The sequence below is a fragment of the Gorilla gorilla genome, chromosome X, assembly GCF_029281585.2.
Source record: "Gorilla gorilla gorilla isolate KB3781 chromosome X, NHGRI_mGorGor1-v2.1_pri, whole genome shotgun sequence".
In the NCBI taxonomy this organism is placed as follows: Eukaryota; Metazoa; Chordata; class Mammalia; order Primates; family Hominidae; genus Gorilla; species Gorilla gorilla.
The window spans coordinates 57,225,448-57,247,316 of record NC_073247.2 but is presented as its reverse complement, the minus strand read 5'-3'; the positions used below and the strand labels follow the sequence as shown (position 1 = coordinate 57,247,316).

The following is a 21,869-nucleotide window of genomic DNA, read 5'->3' as shown; positions in this document are numbered from 1 at the left end:
CATTTTTAAAACTTCTACTTTCTAAAAAAATCTGAGGCTGGGTGCAGTGGCTCTTGCTTTTAATCCCAGCACTTTGGGAGGCCGAGGTGGGAGGATCAGATGAGACCAGGAGTTCGAGACCAGCCTGGCCAACATGGCGAAATCCCGTCTCTATTAAAAATACAAAAATTACCCAGGCGTGGTGGCGCATGTCTGTAATCCCAGCTACTCGGGAGGCTGAGGCACAAGAATAGCTTGAGCCTCGGAGGTGGAGGTTGCAGTGAGCCGAGATCGCACCACTGCACTCCAGCCTGGGGGACACAGTGAGACTCTGTCCCAAAAATAGTAATAATAATAAAATAAAATTCTGAAATTGGGAATGTACCCAGACTGAAATATATTTCTCTATCCTTTTTCAAATCAATGTATGGTCTCAGTTTCTAAACCCCAACTGATTTCTGCAATATGCTACAGAAAACAGAAGAACCTGAAGGCACAAGAATCACAATATGTAAATGCAAGCAAATTTGATTCAAGCATTTATTAAGCTACAACGCAATTTTTCAAATTTGGCCATTTCTATTCTTAGATCTTCCAAACTATAGCTCGCTCCTTCCTTCACTCCTTCTTTCGCTCCTTTCTTCCTTCGCTACTTCCTTCCTTCCTCCCTCCCTCCCTCCCTTCCTCTCTTCCTTCCCTTCCTTCCCTCCCTCCTTTCTCTCTCTCTCTCTCTCTTTCTTTCGAGACGGAGTCTCGCTCTGTCGCCCAGGCTGGAATGCAATGGCGCAATCTCAGCTCACTGCAAGCTCCACCTCCCGGGTTCAGGCCATTCTCCGCCTCAGCCTCCTGAGTAGCTGGGACCACAGGTGCCTGCCACCACACCCGGCTAATTTTGTTTTTGTATTTTTTTTTTTTCTGAGACGGAGTCTCGCCCTGTTGCCCAGGCTGGAGTGCAGTGGCATGAACTCGGCTCTCTCCTGTCTCAGCCTCCCGAGTAGCTGGGACTACAGGCACCCGCCACCATGCCTGGCTAATTTTTTGTATTTTTTAGTAGAGATGGGGTTTCACTGTGTTACCCAGGATGGTCTTGATCTCCTGACCTCGTGATCTGCCCGCCTCAGCCTCCCAAAATGCTGGGATTACAGGTGTGAGCCACCGCGCCTGGCCCCTGTTTTTGTATTTTTAGTACAGATGGGGTTTCACCATGTTAGCCAGGATGGTCTGGATCTCCTGGCTTTGTGATCCACCTGCCTCGGCCTCCCAAACTGCTGGGATTACAGGTGTGAGCCACCGTGCCCGGCCTTTTTCTTTTTTTTTTTTTTTGAGATGGAGTTTCACTCTTGTCACCCAGGCTGGAGTGCAATGGCGCAATCTTGGCTCACTGCAACCTCCACCTCCCGGGTTCAAGTGATTCTCCTGCCTCAGCCTCCTGAGCAGCTGGGATTACAGGCGTGCGCAACCATGCCCAGCTAATGTTGTATTTTTAGTAGAGATGGGGTTTCACCATGTTAGCCGGGCTGGTCTTAAACTCCTGACCTTGGATGATCCGCCTGCCTTGGCCTCCCAAAGTGCTGGGATTACAGGTGTGAGCCACTGAGCCCGGCCCACATAATCTTTTAAACAGTATGCCTGGAAAATGTCACATTAATTTTTTTTATTTTAACTGACCTATCAAAATATGGTCACTAAAAGCCTATTTTTGTTTCTTCCATGTGACTTTCTTATCTACTTCAACTGTTTTAACTGTTTGTGACTATATAAACTTCATGCAAAACCATTCATGCACCATAGGCTCCCATATATACAATACGTAAAAATTTGATTTACAAAGCAAAATTTAATCATCTTAATGATTAGCAAATGAGCTTAAATTGACTTAGTAATTGCACAATAGATATTGTACTTAGCCAGTTTTACATGCTGTACTAGGAGGAACACTGGTCTGCAGTATGAGGCAATAAAAGAAGTACTCATTTTCCAGTCCCAATTTTGTCCCCTATAAGCAACCTGATCTTGAAAAAATCACCTTAACTTTCTGGATGTTCAGTCACTCTACCAATATTTGAATACCCAGTATGAGCCAGACATTGTTTTAGGCACTAAAATGAATAGGACCAGCTCTTTCCATAAAAGTAAACATTCATCTAAACTAAAAACAACTTGACCATGTAATGAGAGATGCTGAGAATATTTTGGAGGGGACAGAGAAGGGACATCTGGGGCGGGGAAGAGAAGTGGGGTGGAAGTTCTGCAAAACATGAGAATGGATAAGCTAGAGCTCGTTAGGTAAAAGGGGTAGGAATAAAGGACCCTCCCTTCCCATGCCAGGCAAAAGTAACAGACGGAACAAAGTAAAATTCTTCAGGGAGTGGGAGGAAAACTGAAAGTAGTTTGGTGTTACACATGCTATCAGAATGCTAGTAGATGAAGCTACAGAGGTAGGCAGAAACCGTATTATATAAAGCTTAGAAGTTATCCACAGACAAGAGGGAACCACAGAAAGATTTAAATAAGCAAAATTTACATGTCAGGATAATTACTCTGATGAGATAAGGACACATGCAACATGGATTGATTGGAGAGACTATTGTAGTCATACAGAAAGGGCTGGAACCAGAGCTGTAATTAGGGAAGAAGAAGATGGGATGAATTTGAGAAATACTGAGGAAACAGAATCAGCAGACTGGTAATTCAATGGCTGTAGGAGGTAAGGCAGAAGGATGAATCACAGAGGAAAGGCCATGTGAGGACACAGCAAGAAGGCAGCTGTCTGTAAGCCAGGAAGAGAGCCCTCACCAGACACTGAATCTGCTGGCACCTTGATCTTGGACTTCCCAGGCTCTAGAGCTGTGAGAAATAAACTTCTGTTATTTAAGCCACCAGTCTGTGGTATTTTGTTATGGCAGCCTGTTTTAGTCTGCTCAGACTGCAAAAGCCAACCTCTTGCTATGTCATCACCAGACCTGTCCTCTGTGTGAAGGAGAGGGAGGGAGCAAGTGCAAGCTAACTGAATCTTCTTATAAGGACACTAATCCTATCAGATCAGCACTCTACCTTTATGACCTCACTTAACCTTAATTACTTCCTTAGAGGTCCCATCTCCAAATACAGCCATGTGTAGGGGGGTAGGGCTTCAACATATGAATTTGACAAACATTCAGTCCATAACAGCTGCCAATGCTGAGGAGTTAAATGTAATTTACTACCCTAAGTATTTTCTCTGGACACTCCAGTTTTCCTAGCTCATAGGGAGAAATTAATCTGATAGCTAAAGATTTTATAGCTAAATAGTTCTGTAGTATAAAATTAGTTGGACTGTCAGCACGGCCTTCCAAGGAGAAATTTAAGATTTATGTTGCTGTACTTTCTCAACAATTCCTGAAAGTTTTTCAAAACAAAAAGCATTAGGAGCTAGACACAGTGGCTCACATCTGTAATCCCAGCTACTTGAGAGTGGGCCAGTGGCCTAGTGAGACTAGGAGTTTGAGACTGGCCTGGGTGACACAGTGACACTCCCCTAGCTCTAAAAAAGTTTTTTAAAACTTAGCAGATTATTTGAAGTGAGTTGGTGGAAGGGGGGTAAAAAAAAAACAAAAACCCTTAGCTGGGCATGGTGGTGTGCGCCTGTAGTCCTAGCTACTCAGAAGGCTGAGGCAGGAGGACTGCTTGTGCCTGGGAGTTCAAGGCTGCAGTGAGCCATGATCATGCCACTGCACTCCAGCCTGGGTGATAAAGCAAGACCCTGACACTTAAAAAAAAAAAAAAAGTAATAATAAACAACTGAAACTGAAATCCTTCGTAATTTTGCAGGTTACTAGTTCTGAAATAAAGTGTCTAGAATCACAAACATGGAAAGGTCATGTTTTAAATTATTTTTTCCTAAGAGCCACTTATGAAGTGAGTTTAGTTTAGACTGTATTATTTTTTTTCTGACACAGGGTCTCACTCTGTTGCCCAGGTTGGAGTGCAGTGGCACACTCACAGCTCACTGCAGCCTCGACCTCCACCGTTCAAGCAATCCTCCCCGCCGCAGTCTCCTGAGTAGCTGGGACTACAAGTGCACACCACCATGCACAACTAATTTTTGTATTTTCTGTAGAGATGGGGTTTCACCATGTTGTCCAGGCTGGTCTCGAACTCCTGGACTCAAGCGATCCACCCACCTCAGCCTCCCAAAGTGCTGGAATTACAGGCATGCGCCACCGTGTCTGGCCTAGACTATTTCTTACTACAATCCTTAAAAGGTAATGGATATACATTAAAAAATCAAGGAAAGTGGCCGGGCGTGATGGCTCACGCCTGAAATCCCAGCACATTGGGAGGCCGAGGCAGGTGGATCACCTGAGGTCAGGAGTTCGAGACCAGCCTGGCCAACATGGTGAAACCCCGTCTCTACTAAAAATACAAAACTTAGCTGGGCATGGTGGTGGGCGCCTGTAATCCCAGCTACTTGGGAGGCTGAGGCAGGAGAATTGCTTGAACCCAGGAGGCAGAGGTTGCAATGAGCCGAGATTGCACCACTGCACTGCAGCATGGAAGACAAGAGCCAAATTGTCTCAAAAAAAAAAAAAAAATCAAAGAAAAATTTCAAGAGTTGTAATTCATCTGATATCAATTTAATGTCCTACAGCTATTAAACCAAGTTAAGCATTATTTTCCTAACAGAAAACAAAAATGAACATCTTATTATCTTACTAAGCGGCAATACAAATTTTTCATTAAAATTCATCTCCACAGTTAAATTTCCATAATGATAATGTGAGATAAAATAATGGGATTTGTTAATTCCAATGAAAATCCAGTCTGAATAGAAGTAAAAAGATTCAGGAGTATAAGAAGCACTATATATGTACCAGGCACCATACCAAGTGCTCTATAATCATTCACTCAATCCATAAAAACCCCTATAAGGGTTGTGCATTATAATTATCTCTGTTTTATACTTGAGAAAATGGAGGCACACAGAGACTACATAACTTGTCCAAGGACACACTGTGAGTCCATATATATATATATATATATATATATATATACACACATATATGAGTCCATATATATGTATATACACATATATATGCGTGTATATATATACACACACATATATACACATATATACACATATACACATATATGTGTGTATATATACACACACACATATAGTGTGATCGATATAGATATATATATGTAAAGAGAGATATGCCTGTTTATGAACTCTCTATTCCATTGATTTGTGCATCTAGTAAGCAATTGTTTTGTATATGTATGTATATATATACACACATATATATGGTGTATGTGTATATACATACATACATACATATATATATAGTGCAGTGAACCGAGATCGCGCCACTGTACTCCAACCTGGCGACACAGCAAGACTCCGTCTCAGAAAAAGAAAAAAAATTCCTAGATGTGAAACCAAAAACACAATCCACAAAAGAAAAAGTGAGTGGAAATTGGACTTTTACTCAAATTGAAAATGTTTGCTCTTCAAAAGACACTCTTAAGAGAAGGCAAGTTATTAACTGGGAAAAAAGTATTTGCAAAACATACATATGACAGGGGACTTGTATCCAGGACATATAAAGAGCTCTGAAAAACTCAATAATAAGAAAACAAATAACCCAATAACAAAATGGGCAAATGATTTGAATAAACATTTTACCAAAGATATATGGATGGCAAATAAGTACATGAAAAATGCTCAACATTTAGGTAAATACAAGTCATTAGGGAAATGCAAGTTAAACTACAATGAAACATCACTACACACCTATTAGAATGGCTAAACATTTTTTTTTAAAGCTAGGCGAGGTGCAGTAGCTCACAGCTGTAATGCCAGCACTTTGGGAGGCCAAGGTGGGACGATCGCTTGAAGCCAGGAGTTTCAGACCAGCCTGAGCAACATAGCGAGACCTTGTCTCTACAAAAAATAAAAATATTAGCCGAGTGTGGTGGCAGACACATGTAGTGTAGTCCCAGCTACTTGAGAGGCTGAAGTGGGAAGATTGCTGGAGCCCAGGCAGTCCAGGCTGCAGTGAGCCATTATCATGCCACTGTACTCCAACCTGGGAGACTGAGCAGACCCTGTCTCTTAAAAACAAATTAACCTGACAATACCAAGCAAGTGATGTGAGGATGCAGAGCAACTGTATCTCTCATATACTGCTGGTAGGCAAAATGGCATAGCCACTTTGAAAAATAGTTTGGCAGTTTCTTTTTTAAATTTTTAATTAATTTTTTTTTTATAGAGACAGGGTCTTGCTCTGTTGCCCACACTGGAGTGCAGTGGTGCAATCAGAGCTCACTGCAGTTTCAAACTCCTGGGCTCAAGCAATCCTCCTGTCTCAGCCTCCCAAGTAGCTGTGACTACAGGCATATGCCACTCTGCCTGGCTATGTTTATCCATTTTGTAGAGGTGGGGTCTCACTGTGTTGCCCAAGCGGGTCTTGAACTCCTGGCCTCAAGCAATCCTTCTGCCTTCACCTCCCAAAGTGCTGTGATTACAGGTGTGAGCCACTGACCTGGCAGTTTTTTGTAAAGTTTAATAAACAATTTCCATATGATCAGCAATCCCACTCATGGGTATTTACCCAAGTGAAATGAAAACTTATGTTCATTCAAAAACCTGCACACAAATATTTGTGGTAGCTTTATTCATAATTACCAAAATTGGAAGCAACCCAAATGTCCTTTAACTGATGAATGGATAAACAAACTGTGATATATCCATACAACGGAATACCACTCAGCAATTAAAAAGGAACTCCTGGCTGGGTGTGGTAGTTCATGCCTGTAATTCCAGCACTTTGGGAGGCCAAGGTGGGCGGATCACCTGAGCTCAGGAGTGCAAGACCAGCCTGGGCAACGTGTTGAAACCCCATCTCTACCAAAAAGATACAAAAAATTAGCTGAGTATGGTGGCACTCGCCTGTTGTCTCCACTACTTGGGAGGCTGAGATGGGAGATCACTGGAGCCCCGGAGGCTGAGGCTGCAGTGCGCCGAGATTGTGCCACTGCATTCCAGCCTGGGTGACACAGTGAGACCCCATCTCAAAAAAAAAAACTCTTGATACATGCAACAACATGGATAAATCTTAAATGCATTATGGTTAAGTGAAAGAAGCCAGACTCAAAAGGTTACGTATTGTATGATTCCATGTATACGACATTCTCAAAAAGACAAAACTATAGGGATAGAAAACTTATCAGGAGCTGGGAGTGGGGCTGACTACAAAGGAGCAAACTGACTATACAAAGGAAGAACTTTTGGGGGCGATGGAACCATTTTATATCTTGATTGGTGATAGCTCCACAACTGTATTTATTTGTCAAAACTCATAGAACCGTACACTTAACAAGGGTACATTTTACTGTATATAAATTACACTTCAATTAAAACAAATACTTAAAGTTTAAACATTGTTAAGTCAGCTTCAGGGCTAGATAGCTATGTAGCTGAGAGGTTATTTCACAAATGAAAACATTAGTGCCACATAATTATAGAACTAATAGTGCTGAAATATAAATTCTTAATCTCAATGACTTTGAAACATAATAAGAAAATGAACAGGACAAATAGTTTCTCTCAATAATAATATAAAACTTATGATCTTAGTCAATATACACACCTCCCAGAAGACAGATCCACTATCTTTGCTATTAAATTGTGTTCTGGGCATGCAAAGCTAAAGGGTAGCCTCTGTGACACTATGGTTTGAGTTTTCCTGTGACTTAACCCAAGTGACACCTACATCATCGTTGCTACTGTCAATATTGTCAGTAGGCTTTTAGCCTATTTGGAATTTATACAAGTAAAAAATGTACTACACTTTTATGAACAGACACTTCTCAAAAGAAGACATTTATGCAGCCAACAGACACATGAAAAAATATTCATCATCCCTGGCCATCAGAGAAATGCAAATCAAAACCACAGTGAGATAACCATCTCACACCAGTTAGAATGGCGATCATTAAAAAGTCAGGAAACAACAGGTGCTGGAGAGGAGGTGGAGAAATAGGAACACTTTTACACTGTTGGTGAGACTGTAAACTAGTTCAACCATTGTGGAAGACGGTGTGGCGATTCCTCAAGGATCCAGAACTAGAAATACCATTTGACCCAGCCATCCCATTACTGGGTATATACCCAAAGGATTATAAATCATGCTGCTATAAAGACACATGCACACGTATGTTTATTGCGGCACTATTCACAATAGGAAAGACTTGGAACCAACCCAAATGTCCATCAATGATAGACTGGATTAAGAAAATGTGGCACATAAACACCATGGAATACTATGCAGCCATAAAAAAGAATGAGTTCATGTCCTTTGTAGGGACATGGATGAAGCTGGAAACCATCATTCTCAGCAAACTATAGCAAGGACAAAAAACCAAACACTGCATGTTCTCACTCATAGTTGGGAATTGAACAATGAGAACACTTGGACACAGGAAGGGGAACATCACACACCGGGGCCTGTCGTGGGGTTGGGGGAGAGGGGAGGGATAGCATTAGGAGATATACCTAATGTAAATGACGAGTTAATGGGTGCAGCACACCAACATGGCACATGCATACATATGTAACAAACCTGCACGTTGTGCATATGTACCCTACAACTTAAAGTATAATAAAAAAAATTTTTTTAATAAAAAAAAATGTACTAAGCTTTGTAGAGTACCAGGGTCAAAAATATATTTTTTAAATGATTGTTTTAATAAAAGGGGCTATGAAAAATTCAGCTCATATCCTATGTATCTAATGATCTTAACCACGACCTTGCTATTTCAGCTTTCTGATACCTTTTCTTTTTTGATGCTTCATTCTTAAAACTTCTATAAAAATTTCTGAGGCTGGGTGCAGTGGCTCTTGCTTTTAATCCCAGCACTTTGGGAGGCCGAGGTGGGAGGATCAGATGAGACCAGGAGTTCGAGACCAGTCTGGCCAATATGGCAAAACCCTGTCTCTATTAAAAATACAAAAATTACCCCGTATCTTGAGCTTATATAGTATAAGCTCAAGACCAGTATCTTGAGCTTATATAGTATAAGCTCAAGACCAGTATCTTGAGCTTATATAGTATAAGCTCAAGACCAGTATCTTGAGCTTATATAGTATAAGCTCAAGACCAGTATCTTGAGCTTATATACTATTGATGATTCAAGAAACGGAAGTACTACATTTATATTAGCTTACCATTTTGTGAAATATATAACAACAAAATAGAATTATGAAATTTTAGGATTGAAAAGATTCCCCATATCATCTAATCTAATCTGAATCTATTTTTACATCCTATCACATTCCCTTTGTTCATCCAGATTTGCCTGAATGTTTCTAGCAATGCTTACCTCCCCTCATGAGCTGCTCAAAGAATTCAAGAACTGGAAGGGATCTTAGGAAACTGAGGGCTAAAAGCTAAATTAGTTTATCAGTGAGGTGTAGTTAGGTGCAGAATACAAATTAAAATTCCAGCCCCACATACTTTTCACTCTCTATGCTTTTTACCTTTATCAAAATTTTATATGGGTGAAGAAACAACACTCACACACTGCTGGTGGAAATATAAATGGTGCAGGCACTCTAAAAAACAGTTTAGCAGTTCCTCAAAAAGTTAAACATAGGCCAGTCGTGGTGGCTCACGCCTGTAATCCCAGCACTTTGGGAGGCCAAGGTGGGCAGATCACGCAGTCAGGAGATCGAGCCCATCCTGGCTAACATGGTGAAACCCCGTCTCTACTAAAAATACAAAAAATTACCCGGGCGTGGCGGCGGGTGCCTGTAATCTCAGCTGCTGGGGAGGCCGAGACAGGAGAATGGCGTGAACCCAGGAGGCGGAGCTTGCAGTGAGCTGAGATCACACCACTGCACTCCAGCCTGGGCGACAGAGTGAGACTACGTCTCAAAAAAAAAAAAAAAAAAAAGTTAAACATAGAGTTACCATATGACCCAGCAATTCCAAACCTAGATGTGTACACAACAGAAATGAAAACATGTCCAGACAAAAACTTGTATACAAATGTTCATAGCACCATTATCCATAATAGACAAAAAGTAGAAACAACCCAAATGTCCATCAGCTGATGAATAGATAAATAAAATGTGGTATATCCATACAATAGAATAAAGTCTTGATACATGTTACGATATGGACAAACTTCAAAAACATGCTAAGTGAAAGATGCCAGTCACAAAAGGCTAAATATTGTGGCTCCAATGAAGTGAAATGTCCAAAATAGGAACACTTATAGAGACAGAAAATAAGTTTGTGGTTTCCAGGGGCTCAGGGAGACGAGAATGGGGAATGACTACTAATGGGTACAGGGTTTCTTTTTCCAGGGATGAAAATGTTCTAAAATTAGACCATGGTGATAAGCCTGTGAACTTACTAAAAAATACTGAATTATATACTTTATTTTTAAACTAAATTTATTTAAAATTTTTATGGATATATAATAATAGTAGTATGCATTTATGGGGTACATGTGATATTTTCATACAAGCATACAACAATGTAATGATCAAATATGGGTAACTGGGATATCCATTACCTCAAACACTTATCATGTCTTTGTGTTGGGAACATTCCACATTTTCTCTTCTAGCTATTTTGGAATATACAATAAATTATTATCTACAATAGTTGGCTGTGGTGGGTAGTGGGAGGAGAGGATGAAGAGTGGTTGGTTAATGAGTACAAAAACACAGACGGCTAGGCACTGTGGCTCATGCCTGTAATCCCAGCACTTTGAGAGGTCGAGGCAGGCAGATTGCCTGCGGCCAGGAGTTTCGAGACCAGCCTGGCCAACACGGTGAAACCTCATCTCTACTAAAAAATACAAAAACTAGCTGGGCGTGGTGGCACGCGCCTATAATCCCAGCTACTTGGGAGGCTGAGGCGAGAGAATCGCTTGAATCCAGGAGGCGGAGCAGTGAGCAGAGATCATACCACTGCATTCCAGCCTGGGCAACAGAGCGAGACTCCATCTCAAAAATATATATACAGTTAGATAGAATGAATTATATATTTTAAATGGGTGAATTGTATGGCATATGAATTATATCTCTAAAAAGCTATTTTTAAAATTAATAAACAAAGAACTAGTTATATCCTTTAAACAACTTTATATAGAGGATTTAAAACCTACTGGCAAATTCTTTGACACTCCTCCCATTAAGAGGTCACCTCCTCTTGGAACTGGGTGGGCATTTGTGACTGCCTCAGCATTACTCCTACCACATCCAAATTAAGTCTAATTAAGTGACTTAAGAATTCACTTAAGAAGCTAGTTAGAAAAAACCATGCAGCTTCTGCCAGTCTCTCTTAGGATGCTTGCCCTTGGAACCCTGCCATCACACTGTAAGGAAGCCAGGAATACATGGAGAGGCCCCAGCTGAGCTCCCAGCCCAAAGCCAGCATCAACTTGCCAGCCAGCTATGTGGTCAAGCCATCTTGAAAGCTGTCACGGTTGATGCCACATCGAGCAGAGTCAACCCTGCTTAACCTTATGCAAATTAAAGAGTTATGAACAAAATATCTGCCATTATTTTAAACCATTAAGTTTTAGGGTGGTTTGGTACACAGCAATGGGTAACTAGAATACTTTTCATACTTAAAAGAAGGCTAAAAACAGTATCTAGCCTCCTCCTACTTAGTGCAGACACTTCTTTCTAGCAGATTACCACCCTAACTGTCTGACAATTTTGACTAACATGGAGATCAGGTCCTCAACGAAGCCACCCCTTCCACTGATGACCAATCCTGGGAATTATGATCTGCCTTATGTTAAAACCAGTTCTGTCATGCCCAACCTCTGGTTTAAGTTCTTTCCTCAGAGGTGACCATTACTGTCTAAACCTCTTCTTCAGGACAGGCCTTTACCTTACTAAACAGTAGAGAAATCTTTAGCATTGTCCTACTATATAGCTGAGGAACCTGAAGTGCACAAATTGGCTGCTTTACCCAAAGTTACACAATAGATACTCGAATTTCTGGTATAAGATTTTTGTTTAGTATTATTTCTATTGAATATGAGACAAATATAACAGACACATGTGTTGTCCTTACTCAAATCACAATTTTCACACTTAAGCCATAATTGTTTAGAGTTAATCCTCATTTCTATTATCTAGGAGGAAAAGTATGGGCATGAATACTGGAAGATGAAAACTACTTTTCCGTATCACTCTTCCTCACCTCATATGTACTTAAATGTTTCCTGTTTTAACTCCAGAAAGCCAGTAAACTCTTTTAGGGCAGGGATAAGTCTTATAATTTTGAGACTTACTTGGTGTTTGAGTACATACATACTGAATAATTTGCCTACCTATGGGTGGCAGCATACAGATAAGGATAAAAACATTTCTTTTGAAATAATTTAAACACAAGTCTTACAATCCAAAAATATTTCTCATCACATCAGTGTAAGAATTGTAATCTTTTTTCTTTTTCAAAGTCAGTAGCAATAGAAAATGAGCTTCTTACACTGTTGACTACAGTATGTCAGTTGCTATGACAATGCTTAGTCCCCAGACATTCCTTCTAAATGAGACAATTTCTTCCAGCTTCAGTCCCCTAAGACTGACCCAATTACACAACTCAAACCCCAAAACCCAAGGGGTGCCCTTCAATAAAGATACTCTGGGCTGGGAGCGGTGGCTCACGCCTGTAATCCCAGCACTTTGGGAGGCTGAGGCAGGTGGATCACCTGAGGTCAGGAGTTCAAGACTAGCCTCGCCAACAAGGTGAAACCCTGTCTCTACTAAAAATATACAAAAATTAGCCAGACGTGGTGGTGCACGCCTGTAATTCCAGCTACTCAGGAGGCTGAGGCTGGAGAATCGCTTGAACCCAGGAGGCAGAGGTTGCAGTGAGCCGAGATCGCGCCACTGCATTCCAGCCTGGGCGATGACAGAGCCAGACTCCATCTCAAAAAGAAAACATCAAAAAAAGATACTCTGATTGCACAACCTAAGGAAAAATGTAAACATCCTTTTCTAAGTTGCAAGGAAATTTTTCAGGCAATCCATTTTGTTTTTACATGTAAAAGTCTTACAAGTTGAATGGTAATTGTCTGATATAACTTTAAAACTGTATATGCTATAATCCATAACCACATTCCAGAAGCCTAAACTTTTAATATAAATCATTTCTATTAATATGCATGCATCATATCTCATTTATGTTCTCTGGGCTGTATTTGCAATCTGTTCCTTTTAAGGTACAACTGAAATCTTCTAGGAGCAAGCAAGGCCATGCTCAGTAAACGTATCATTGGACTAATACAGAACATTTGCACACTAGCCCAAATTAACCTCACAGGAGGCAAGGAACTAGGAAAAAATATTTTATTTATTTATTTTTTTTGGAAACAGGGTCTCACTCTGTTGCCCAAGCTGGAGGGCAGTGGCCCGATCATGGCTCACTGCAGCCTCTAAGTCCCAGGCTCAGGTGATCCTCCCACCTCAGCCTACTGAGTAGCTGGGACTACAGGTGTGCACCACCATGCCCCACTAATCTTTGTATTTTTAGTAGGAATGAGGTTTCGCCATATTGCCCAGGCTGGTCTGGAACTCCTGGGCTCAAGAGAGCCACCATCCTTGGCCTCCCAAAGTCCTGGGATTACAGGCATGAGTCACCATGCCTGGCCCTAGAAAAAAATATTTTAAATTGTATAACATTTAACAAGCTATCAAAATGAGGCAACTTAGAAAGAATTCCTAGTAATTCCTAAAGAAAAAAAAACTAAAAAGAAAAAGCTATGTTGGGAAATGTGGTGTCTGCATTGTCTCAAAATGTAAGCTGGTAATTCTCTTCAACAGTCCAAAAGATTTTAAAACTGGGGTTTTTTTCAGAATGCTCATTTGGTTAGAAATTCTCATTTTGATTGGCTGAGTTGATCAAGATTTTAACTTTTATTATACACACACTCAGAAGCATGAGCTTATTTTATATATCCAATAACATCTCTTACATCTCTACAACTACAGAACTTAGTAGTGTTCTCAAAAAAAAAAGGTTCTCTGTAAGCTCAAAACAGTTTCTACAATTGAAAGTTTATTACACACTCATTTGTGGGGAAAAAGCTTAGATGTTGGTGTCCAATGTTATATTTCTCAATGCATTTACTTAGCCAATGGGCAAAAGAAGAAAAAAAATCACAGGACACACACACTTATCTAAAAGAAGGATTAACATGAGAAATCCTAACTAACCTGAATATTATGTTAATAAACATTAACTGTAAAACAATTTATTGTGAAACGATGAGTCATAGGCAGCCAAGACTACTATAAATAAAAAAGACATTTTATTTAGTTTAGATTTAGCCTGAGTTCAAAAGAAAAAACTAAAATAAAAATGAAATACTCAACTTTCTCTAAGGCAGACAATTCAAGCTAAAAGAACATTGTTAGAAAGCCAAAGGCTGAGGAAAACGATATCTTTTAAAAACCGCCCATCAGATAACTTTAAATGGCAGGTGCAATCTTCTTGTGAAATAGAAAGCACAGTACTTTCTTTCCCTACATTATAAAATGCTACTATCGAGTATGACTAACAGAGAATAAAGGTACCATGTGACCCAAGAAGGGTGTGTATGAGAAGTAGGGGCAGAAAGACGGGGCTGAGAAAAGCTGCAAAAAGCTTTCAATTTCTTAACTCTGACTCTTAGAGACCAGAGCTTACCTGAATACATTCTGCTGGGGATTGGAAATCATGCAGAAAGGTCTGTGATTCCAAAACGTTAATACATTTATTATAAAGTAATCTTGGGTAAAGATATGTTGCCTTAAGCAAGGAGTTAACTGTTCATAATACCCATTTGAAAAATCTCTCATTTTGTTTGGGAGAAATAATTGATAAGTCCATCAAAGTAGTTTAGTAAGCACAAATGGAGAACTATGTAGAAAGAGGAACTATTATGAAATGTATGACCGAGTGTGTTTTGTGTAAGACTAATGGAGGTTTTCAAAGTTTTTTCGTTTCTGGCTATATACAAAAATAAAAATAAGGGCGTTTTCATTCATTTAAACCAGCAGTAAAATACTGCCTAGTTTATGCCGCTTATTTTCACCTTACAGTCTTAATACACATTCCACGACTGATGCGATATTCATTATTTCTTTCGGATAACTGGAAGAGGAGGGGGAGTAAAGCTGTATATTAAACAGTCCACTTGGTAATTGAGAAAATTCAGCAGTGAAATATATCATGAGGCACCAAAGAGATTTGCCGGGGAGGGCAGACAAAAGAGAAAACAGCCACAGAACATTAAGCCCCGGAAGAGATGAGAATCGGTCCCATATACGTAACTCGACGACTGGACAAAACCCCGCTTGACGCTGCCGGTGGGTGAAACGAGGTGATTTGAGATTCAGGGCGTTCTCGGCTCTTTCCCTCTCTCGAATCGATCATCTCCAACAGGAAGTCAGAGCAAGGCAGGGTTCGGAGTCAGAGAAAGCTCCCGGGGGAGTCTGTCTACCACGACAACAAACTCCTAAGGCTCCTTCCGGAGCTCCACAGCCCTCTGGGCGGCCTCTCTAGCGCTGTACTTCACGTCCCCGCTCCCCAAAAAAGTCGTGCACCCAGACTTCAGCTATCCGCGTTCAAGAGAGTGCGGCAGCAGTTGGGTCGGCCCCCTCAGCGGTCCCGGGCGGTAAGGGACCTGGCGGAGCGGCTCAGGGAGGCTGAGACGGCGGCTACACGACTTTCATTACCTTCTCGCGCTGATCCCAGCTGTACTGCTTTGGCCGCTCCTCCTCGTTCTCGGGCCGCGACTCCTTGTCAGCCTTCCGTCTCTTGGAGAAGAAGCAGCCCATGGTCCCAGCCCGCGGAGCTCGTTGGCCAGCTCACTAGCTCAGGCACTTCCTAGAGTGTGGCGTGAACCCTGGGAACCCCGGCCTCGCAGCTCTCCGGACAACGCCCCGCGGAACCGCCCAACAGTCCGCAGCCTTAGTTTGCCCGCCAGGCCCAGCACCCCTTCCCCTTTTTCGTCGCCCTGACGACCCAGCGCAGCCAATGAACGCTCAGCGCCTGTTGAGCCAATCAAAGCCTCTCGAGCAATCCTGCGCGGCCTATGAAGAGAGGCCGACATACCCACATACCAATCCACGCCTGGCTCCTGCGACAGCCTCTGGCGGCGGGGCGGGCCGGCTCTGGCGCAAGCACGGACAACCCCGCCCACAGCTGTGGCACGGACCGCCCTCGGCCTCGCCCCTCCTGGAACTTGGTGGGCTCTCTAGCTGGTGGGAGGCAGGCTCGGTATCCGGGTTTTTTTTGCCCCTGATTCATAAATTTGCAAGTTCAAGGCGCGGGAGAGATCTCTAGTTGAACATTAGATTTATCTTATGATGAAAGTTGTGAGGGACAGAAACTCCCGCTGACACAAGAAGACCCTGAAATTTGTATTTCTAAATCCTCTTCTCCCCTCATCACCCTTCCTACCGCCCTCTCATCGCCTGGCCAGGGTCACCCCCTCAAGAATTGTACCCCATAACCTCCCAATCCTCTTCTGTGCTCTTTCTTTCTATCTTTCTTTCTTTTTCTTTCACAGGGTCTCGCTATGTCACTCAGGCTGCAGTGGCACAATCACAACTCACTGCAACCTTGCAACCTTGACTTCCTGGGCTCAAGCGATCCTCCTGCCTCAGCCTCCTTCCTGAGTAGCTGGAACTACAAGCAAGCACCACCATGCCCACCTATTTTTTTTTTTTTTAGTTTTGTAGAAATGGGGTCTTGCTATTTCGCCCAGGCTGGTCTTGAACGCCTGGGCCCAAGCGATCATCCTGCCTCAGCCTCTCAAAGTGCTGGGATTACAGGCGGGACCCACCGTACCCCAGGCTGCTTCTGTGTTTTCTTAAGACTTTTACATATGGCTCTAAAATTGCACAACTACTTAGTAAAATAGTTAATTGTGTATTGTTTCCCTATTCGAACTGTGACTTTCTTGAGATCAAAAAGGTATATCTTTTTTTTTTTTTTTTTGATGGAGTTTTTGCTCTTCTCGCCCAGGCTGGAGTGCAGCAGTGCCATCTCGGCTCACTGCAACCTCCGCCTCCCGGGTTCAAGTGATTATCCTGCCTCAGCCTGCAGAGTAGCTGGGACTACAGGCGCCTGCCACCACGCCCGGCTAATTTTTGTATTTTTAGTAGAGACGGGGTTTCACCATGTTGGGCAGGCTGGTCTCGATCGCCTGACCTCAGGTGATCTGCCCGCCTCGGCCTCCCAAACTGCTGGGATGACAGGCATGAGCCACCGCGCCTGGCCTAAAAAGTATGTCATAAAGGGCATGCAGGGCCGGGCGCGGTGGCTCACGGCTGTCATCCCAGCACTTTGGGAGGCCGAGGCGGTAGGATCATGAGGTCAGGAGATCGAGACCATCCTGCTCAACACAATGAAACCCCGTCTGGTGAAACCCCGTCTCTACTAAAAATACAAAAATTAGCCGGGCGTAGTGGCGTGTGCCTGTAATCCCAGCTACTCGGGAGGCTGAGGCAGGAGAATTGCTTGAACCCAGGAGGTGGAGGTTGCAGTGAGCCAAGATGGCGCCGCTGCACTCCAGCCTGGGCGACAGAGGGAGACTCTGTCTAAAAAAAAAAAAAAAAAAACCAGGGCCGGGGGGGCGGGCACGGTGGCACACGCCTGTAATCCCAGCACTTTGGGAAGCCAAGGCGGGCGGATCACAAGGTCAGGAGTTCGAGACCAGCCTGGCCAATATGGTGAAACCCCGTCTCTACTAAAAATACAAAAATTAACCGGGCATAGTGGCGGGCGCCTGTAGTCCCACCTACTCGGGAGGCTGAGGCAGGAGAATAGCTTGAACCCAGAAGGCGGAGGTTGCAGTGAGCCGAGATGGCGCCATTCCACTCCAGCCTGGGCGACAGAGCGAGACTCCGTCTCAAAAAAAAAAAAAAAAAAAAAAAAAAGGCAGTGGGGAGGAAAGCTGAGGGGAGGGATGTACCTTTGAATCTCCCACACCTGGCCCAAGTCCATACTAGGTGCTCAATACAACGTTTGTCAAATGAATGAATGCATGCATGGGTGCTAGTGAAGGAAGCATTTATAAACTTCCCCCATCCCTTCCCGAAGAAAGTGACCAAACTGTGGGGGTGGGAGGCATGTGGATTTATGGTAAAGGGGTTCTCCTCATGGAGTTTATAGCCTCGTTGAGGACATAAGCATTGCATATGAACGATCAGATCTGTTCTAAGCAAATGGCATAGGGTTCCTCAGAATATATTTAAAGATATATACACTAAATATTAACATTTGTTATACTTGGGTCGAATTTTACTGCAATACACATGCATTGCCTATGTAATAGAAAAGAAAGGTAAGTCAGTTTCTCTGAGAAACAGTATTTTGACATCTCAGTAGGATATCAAATGCTGATCACTTCAGGTTCAAATTTGGTTATCTTTTAAATTTCCCATACTTATTCACATCTAGTTTGTATCCTAGATGAGCCTCTGACTTTTTTTTTTTTTTTTTTTTTGAGACAGAGTCTCGCTTTATCACCCAGGCTGGAGTGCAATGACGTGATCTCCGCTCACTGCAACCTCCACCTCCCAGGTTCAAGCAATTCTCCTGCCTCAGCCTCCCGAGTAGCTGGGGCTACAGGCGCACAAAACCACACCCGGCTAATTTTTGTATTTTTAGTAGAGACGGGGTTTCACCATGTTGGCCAGGCTGGTCTCGATCTCCTGACCTCAGGTGATCCACCCACCTCAGCCTCCCAAAATGTTGGGATTACAGGCGTGAGCTACAGTGCCCGGCCGACTTAATTTGAACATAAAGAATGTTCCCCTTTTTACTTCCCGTCCTTTATTGCACAATCGGGAAGAAAAGTACATGTGCTTAAGTATTAGAAATTACTGCAAATTTAAGTTCCAGATCTTAGGCAATAGAGTCTTTACCCAGTGCACACTTTTTCTCCTTCAGAGTGAGATGAAAGTTTTATGTGAAGATGTTTTTGGATAAGACCCTCATTCGATATTTTATAATCTATTATTATATTTATAATCTATGGTCTATGATTATAAAACATCTGTGACCAGATATAAATATATAACTACAACCACTACTTAGTGTAGCAGAGGAGGCAGAGATCCAGAGAGGTGAAGGGATGAATCTGTGGTCACGATGAGAGTGGCTGAGCAGGGGCTGGAAAAATCCACATCCTGTGTTTCCCAGTGCCTCCTCCTGCCTTAAGTTTGTTCCTCTCTAATTCATCTGAAATAAGTATCTGCCTTGGCCTTCTGATGCCTATGGGAGCTCTGTCCCACAGTGATGCTATTCCTCTTAATGAACAAACAATATAACAAAACTAATTCTAGAGAAACAACCTCTGAAACTCTCACTGTTTTGAAGTATTCATTAATGAGAAAAGCTCAAATCTACAATAAAACCTATATCCAAGAGTGATCTTTTCAGGGACCCTTAAAAGTGAAGATAAAGTCCCTTTCCTGTTCATTCCCATCCTACCATCACTCTTGACCAAAAACAAAATTACAAAAAGAAAATTAAATCAAATGTTAAGAACTGGGGACTAGAAAGCTAATGACACAGAGCTAATACTAGTGCTGTCTCATCCTTTTTCTTTCTCTCTTATTCTTGCTTCTTTTCTGCCCCATCTCTTTTTCACCTGTCCCCATGAATTCTCATCACTACTTATTTTTGCAAACCAGCTCTCTACTTACTCATCAGCATTTACATGGTTGACAACAGCTATCCCACCCTGATTCCTCATGGCCTTTCTGTCCAAGGGCATGCTACAGTCTCAGACTCTCAAGGAAGATAATCATATACATCGCTGGTCAGTCAATAACAGATTGGCTCTAGGTTGGTATGCACCCCGGTCCCATTGCTGCAGCTGCAGGGGCGAATTCCAAACATGGGTGTTACAGATATGGGTGGGAAGCAGGTCCTGAAAAGGGAACGCTAACTCTGCAGAGTTCAGGCAGAAGTTGGTTGCTTCTTCTGCTTGTGCTCCTCCTGCTATTTATATTCTAGTGATTTCTTTTCTATAGAAGGCTGCCCTTCATGTTCAGCTTAATGTGTCTATTCATCTATATTAAAATGTTGAGTTGTGGGTTTACACCTGGCCACAAGCTCCAGAGATGGCTCTGGGTCCCGTGAGTCTTGACCACAGAAGTGATATAGTTACTTCTCAGAAGACAGTCCTGGCCGGGCACGGTGGCTCACGCCTGTAATCCCAGCACTTTGGGAGGCCGAGGCAGGTGGATCACTTGAGGTCAGGAGTTCGAGACCAGCTTGGTCAACATAGTGAAAATACTAAACATACTAAAAATGCAAAAATTAGCCAGGCGTGGTGGCGCGCCCCTGTAATCCCGGCTACTCAGAAGGCTGAGGTGGGAGAATTGCTTGAACCCGGGAGGCAGAGGCTGTAGTGAGCCAAGATCGCACCACTGCACTCCAGCCTGGGCAACAGAGTGAGATCCCATCTCAAAAACAACAACAACAAAAAGACAGTCCTGAAGCAGTGTATCTCTACAGCATGAATAAGTCAATTACCCCAGCAATGATGGCTGGAAAATTCCCTATGTTTGAGTTGACCTGACACATCCTTGCTCACTCTGCACTCACCTAAGGAAATACTTCACATCAAGTGAAAGAGGAGTGTTTCAGTCATCTATTGCTGAGTAACAAACCACCTGAAACGTAATCGCTTAAAGCGATAATTACTTAATATTTCTTTTACTCATGAACCTTGGTGGGGACAACTCAATTCTGTTCCACAGTACATCTGGAGCCTCAGCTGGGATGACTCAAATGGCTGGGGTGCTGGCCAAGAATCATTCTACATGAAATCTCAGAGCCTCTCCACCCAGTCTCTCCTGCAAGGTGGCTTTAGGGTATTTGAACTCCATACATCATGCTCAGGGCTCCAAGAGTGAGTGTTCCATGAGACCAACGTGGAAACTGCAAGGCTTCTTATGGTGTAGCCTCGGAAGCCATGCAACATCACTTCACTGGATTCTATTGGTCACCCAGGGCTGGCCCTGACTCACTAAGGGAGGAGATGAAACAAGAGACATGAATACTCAAAGGTGCAGATCTTTGAGGTGTCATCTCTGTGGCTAGTCTCCATGGCAGGAGTCAAATCTGTTCAATTCATATACTGATGAAGAGGATTGGAAGGTTTAAAAAAATATATAGGCAGATAACTTTTTTCCCCTTTTCATAAGTGTGTTTTTTTTTTTTTAACAGGGTCTCATTCTGTCACCCAGGCTAAAGTGCAGTGTGCATTCATGGCTTACTGCAGCCTCGACCTTCTGGGCTTAAGCGATCCTCCCATCTCAGCCTCCTGAGTAGCTAGGACCATAAGTGCCCACCATCACACCTGGCTAATTTTTTTTTCTTTTTTGAGACAGGGCCTCACTTTGTCGCCCAGACTGGAGTGCACAATCTTGGCTCACTGCAACCTCTGTCTCCTGGGCTCAAATGATCCTCCAACCTCAGCCTCCCAAGTAGCTGGGACTACAGGCATGTGCCACCACGCCAGGCTAATTTTTGTACTTTTTGTAGAGACCGGGTTTCACCATGTTGCCCAGGCTGGTCTCAAACTCCTGGACTCAAGCAATCCACCCACCTTGGCCTCACAAAGTGCTGGGATTACAGGCATGAGCCACAGTGCCTGGCCACACATGGCTAATTTTTCAAATTTTTTGTGGAGACAGGGGGCTCACTATGTTGCCCAGGGTGGTCTCAAACTCCTGGGCTCAGCAATCCTGTCTCAGCCTCCCAAAGTGCTGGGATTACAGGCATGACCCACCACGCTCGGCTCCTTTTCATAAGTTTTTGAGTCAACATTTCTTCTCCCTCTTTATTTTTTTCTTTCCTTTTTTTTTTTTT

The 21,869-nt window shown here is 42.8% G+C and overlaps 1 protein-coding gene across 1 annotated transcript in view; it reads right to left on the bottom strand.

Moving 5' to 3' along the window:
• The window catches only part of RP2 (RP2 activator of ARL3 GTPase), a 45,214-nt gene extending 29,073 nt beyond the window's left edge, over positions 1-16,141 (bottom strand). The window contains exon 1 of the mRNA XM_019019075.2: positions 15,713-16,141. Within this exon, the coding sequence (XP_018874620.1) occupies positions 15,713-15,814 (102 nt within the window). The 5' untranslated portion in view covers positions 15,815-16,141. The remainder of the gene's footprint in view (positions 1-15,712) is intronic.
• Positions 16,142-21,869: the final 5,728 nt, after the last annotated feature.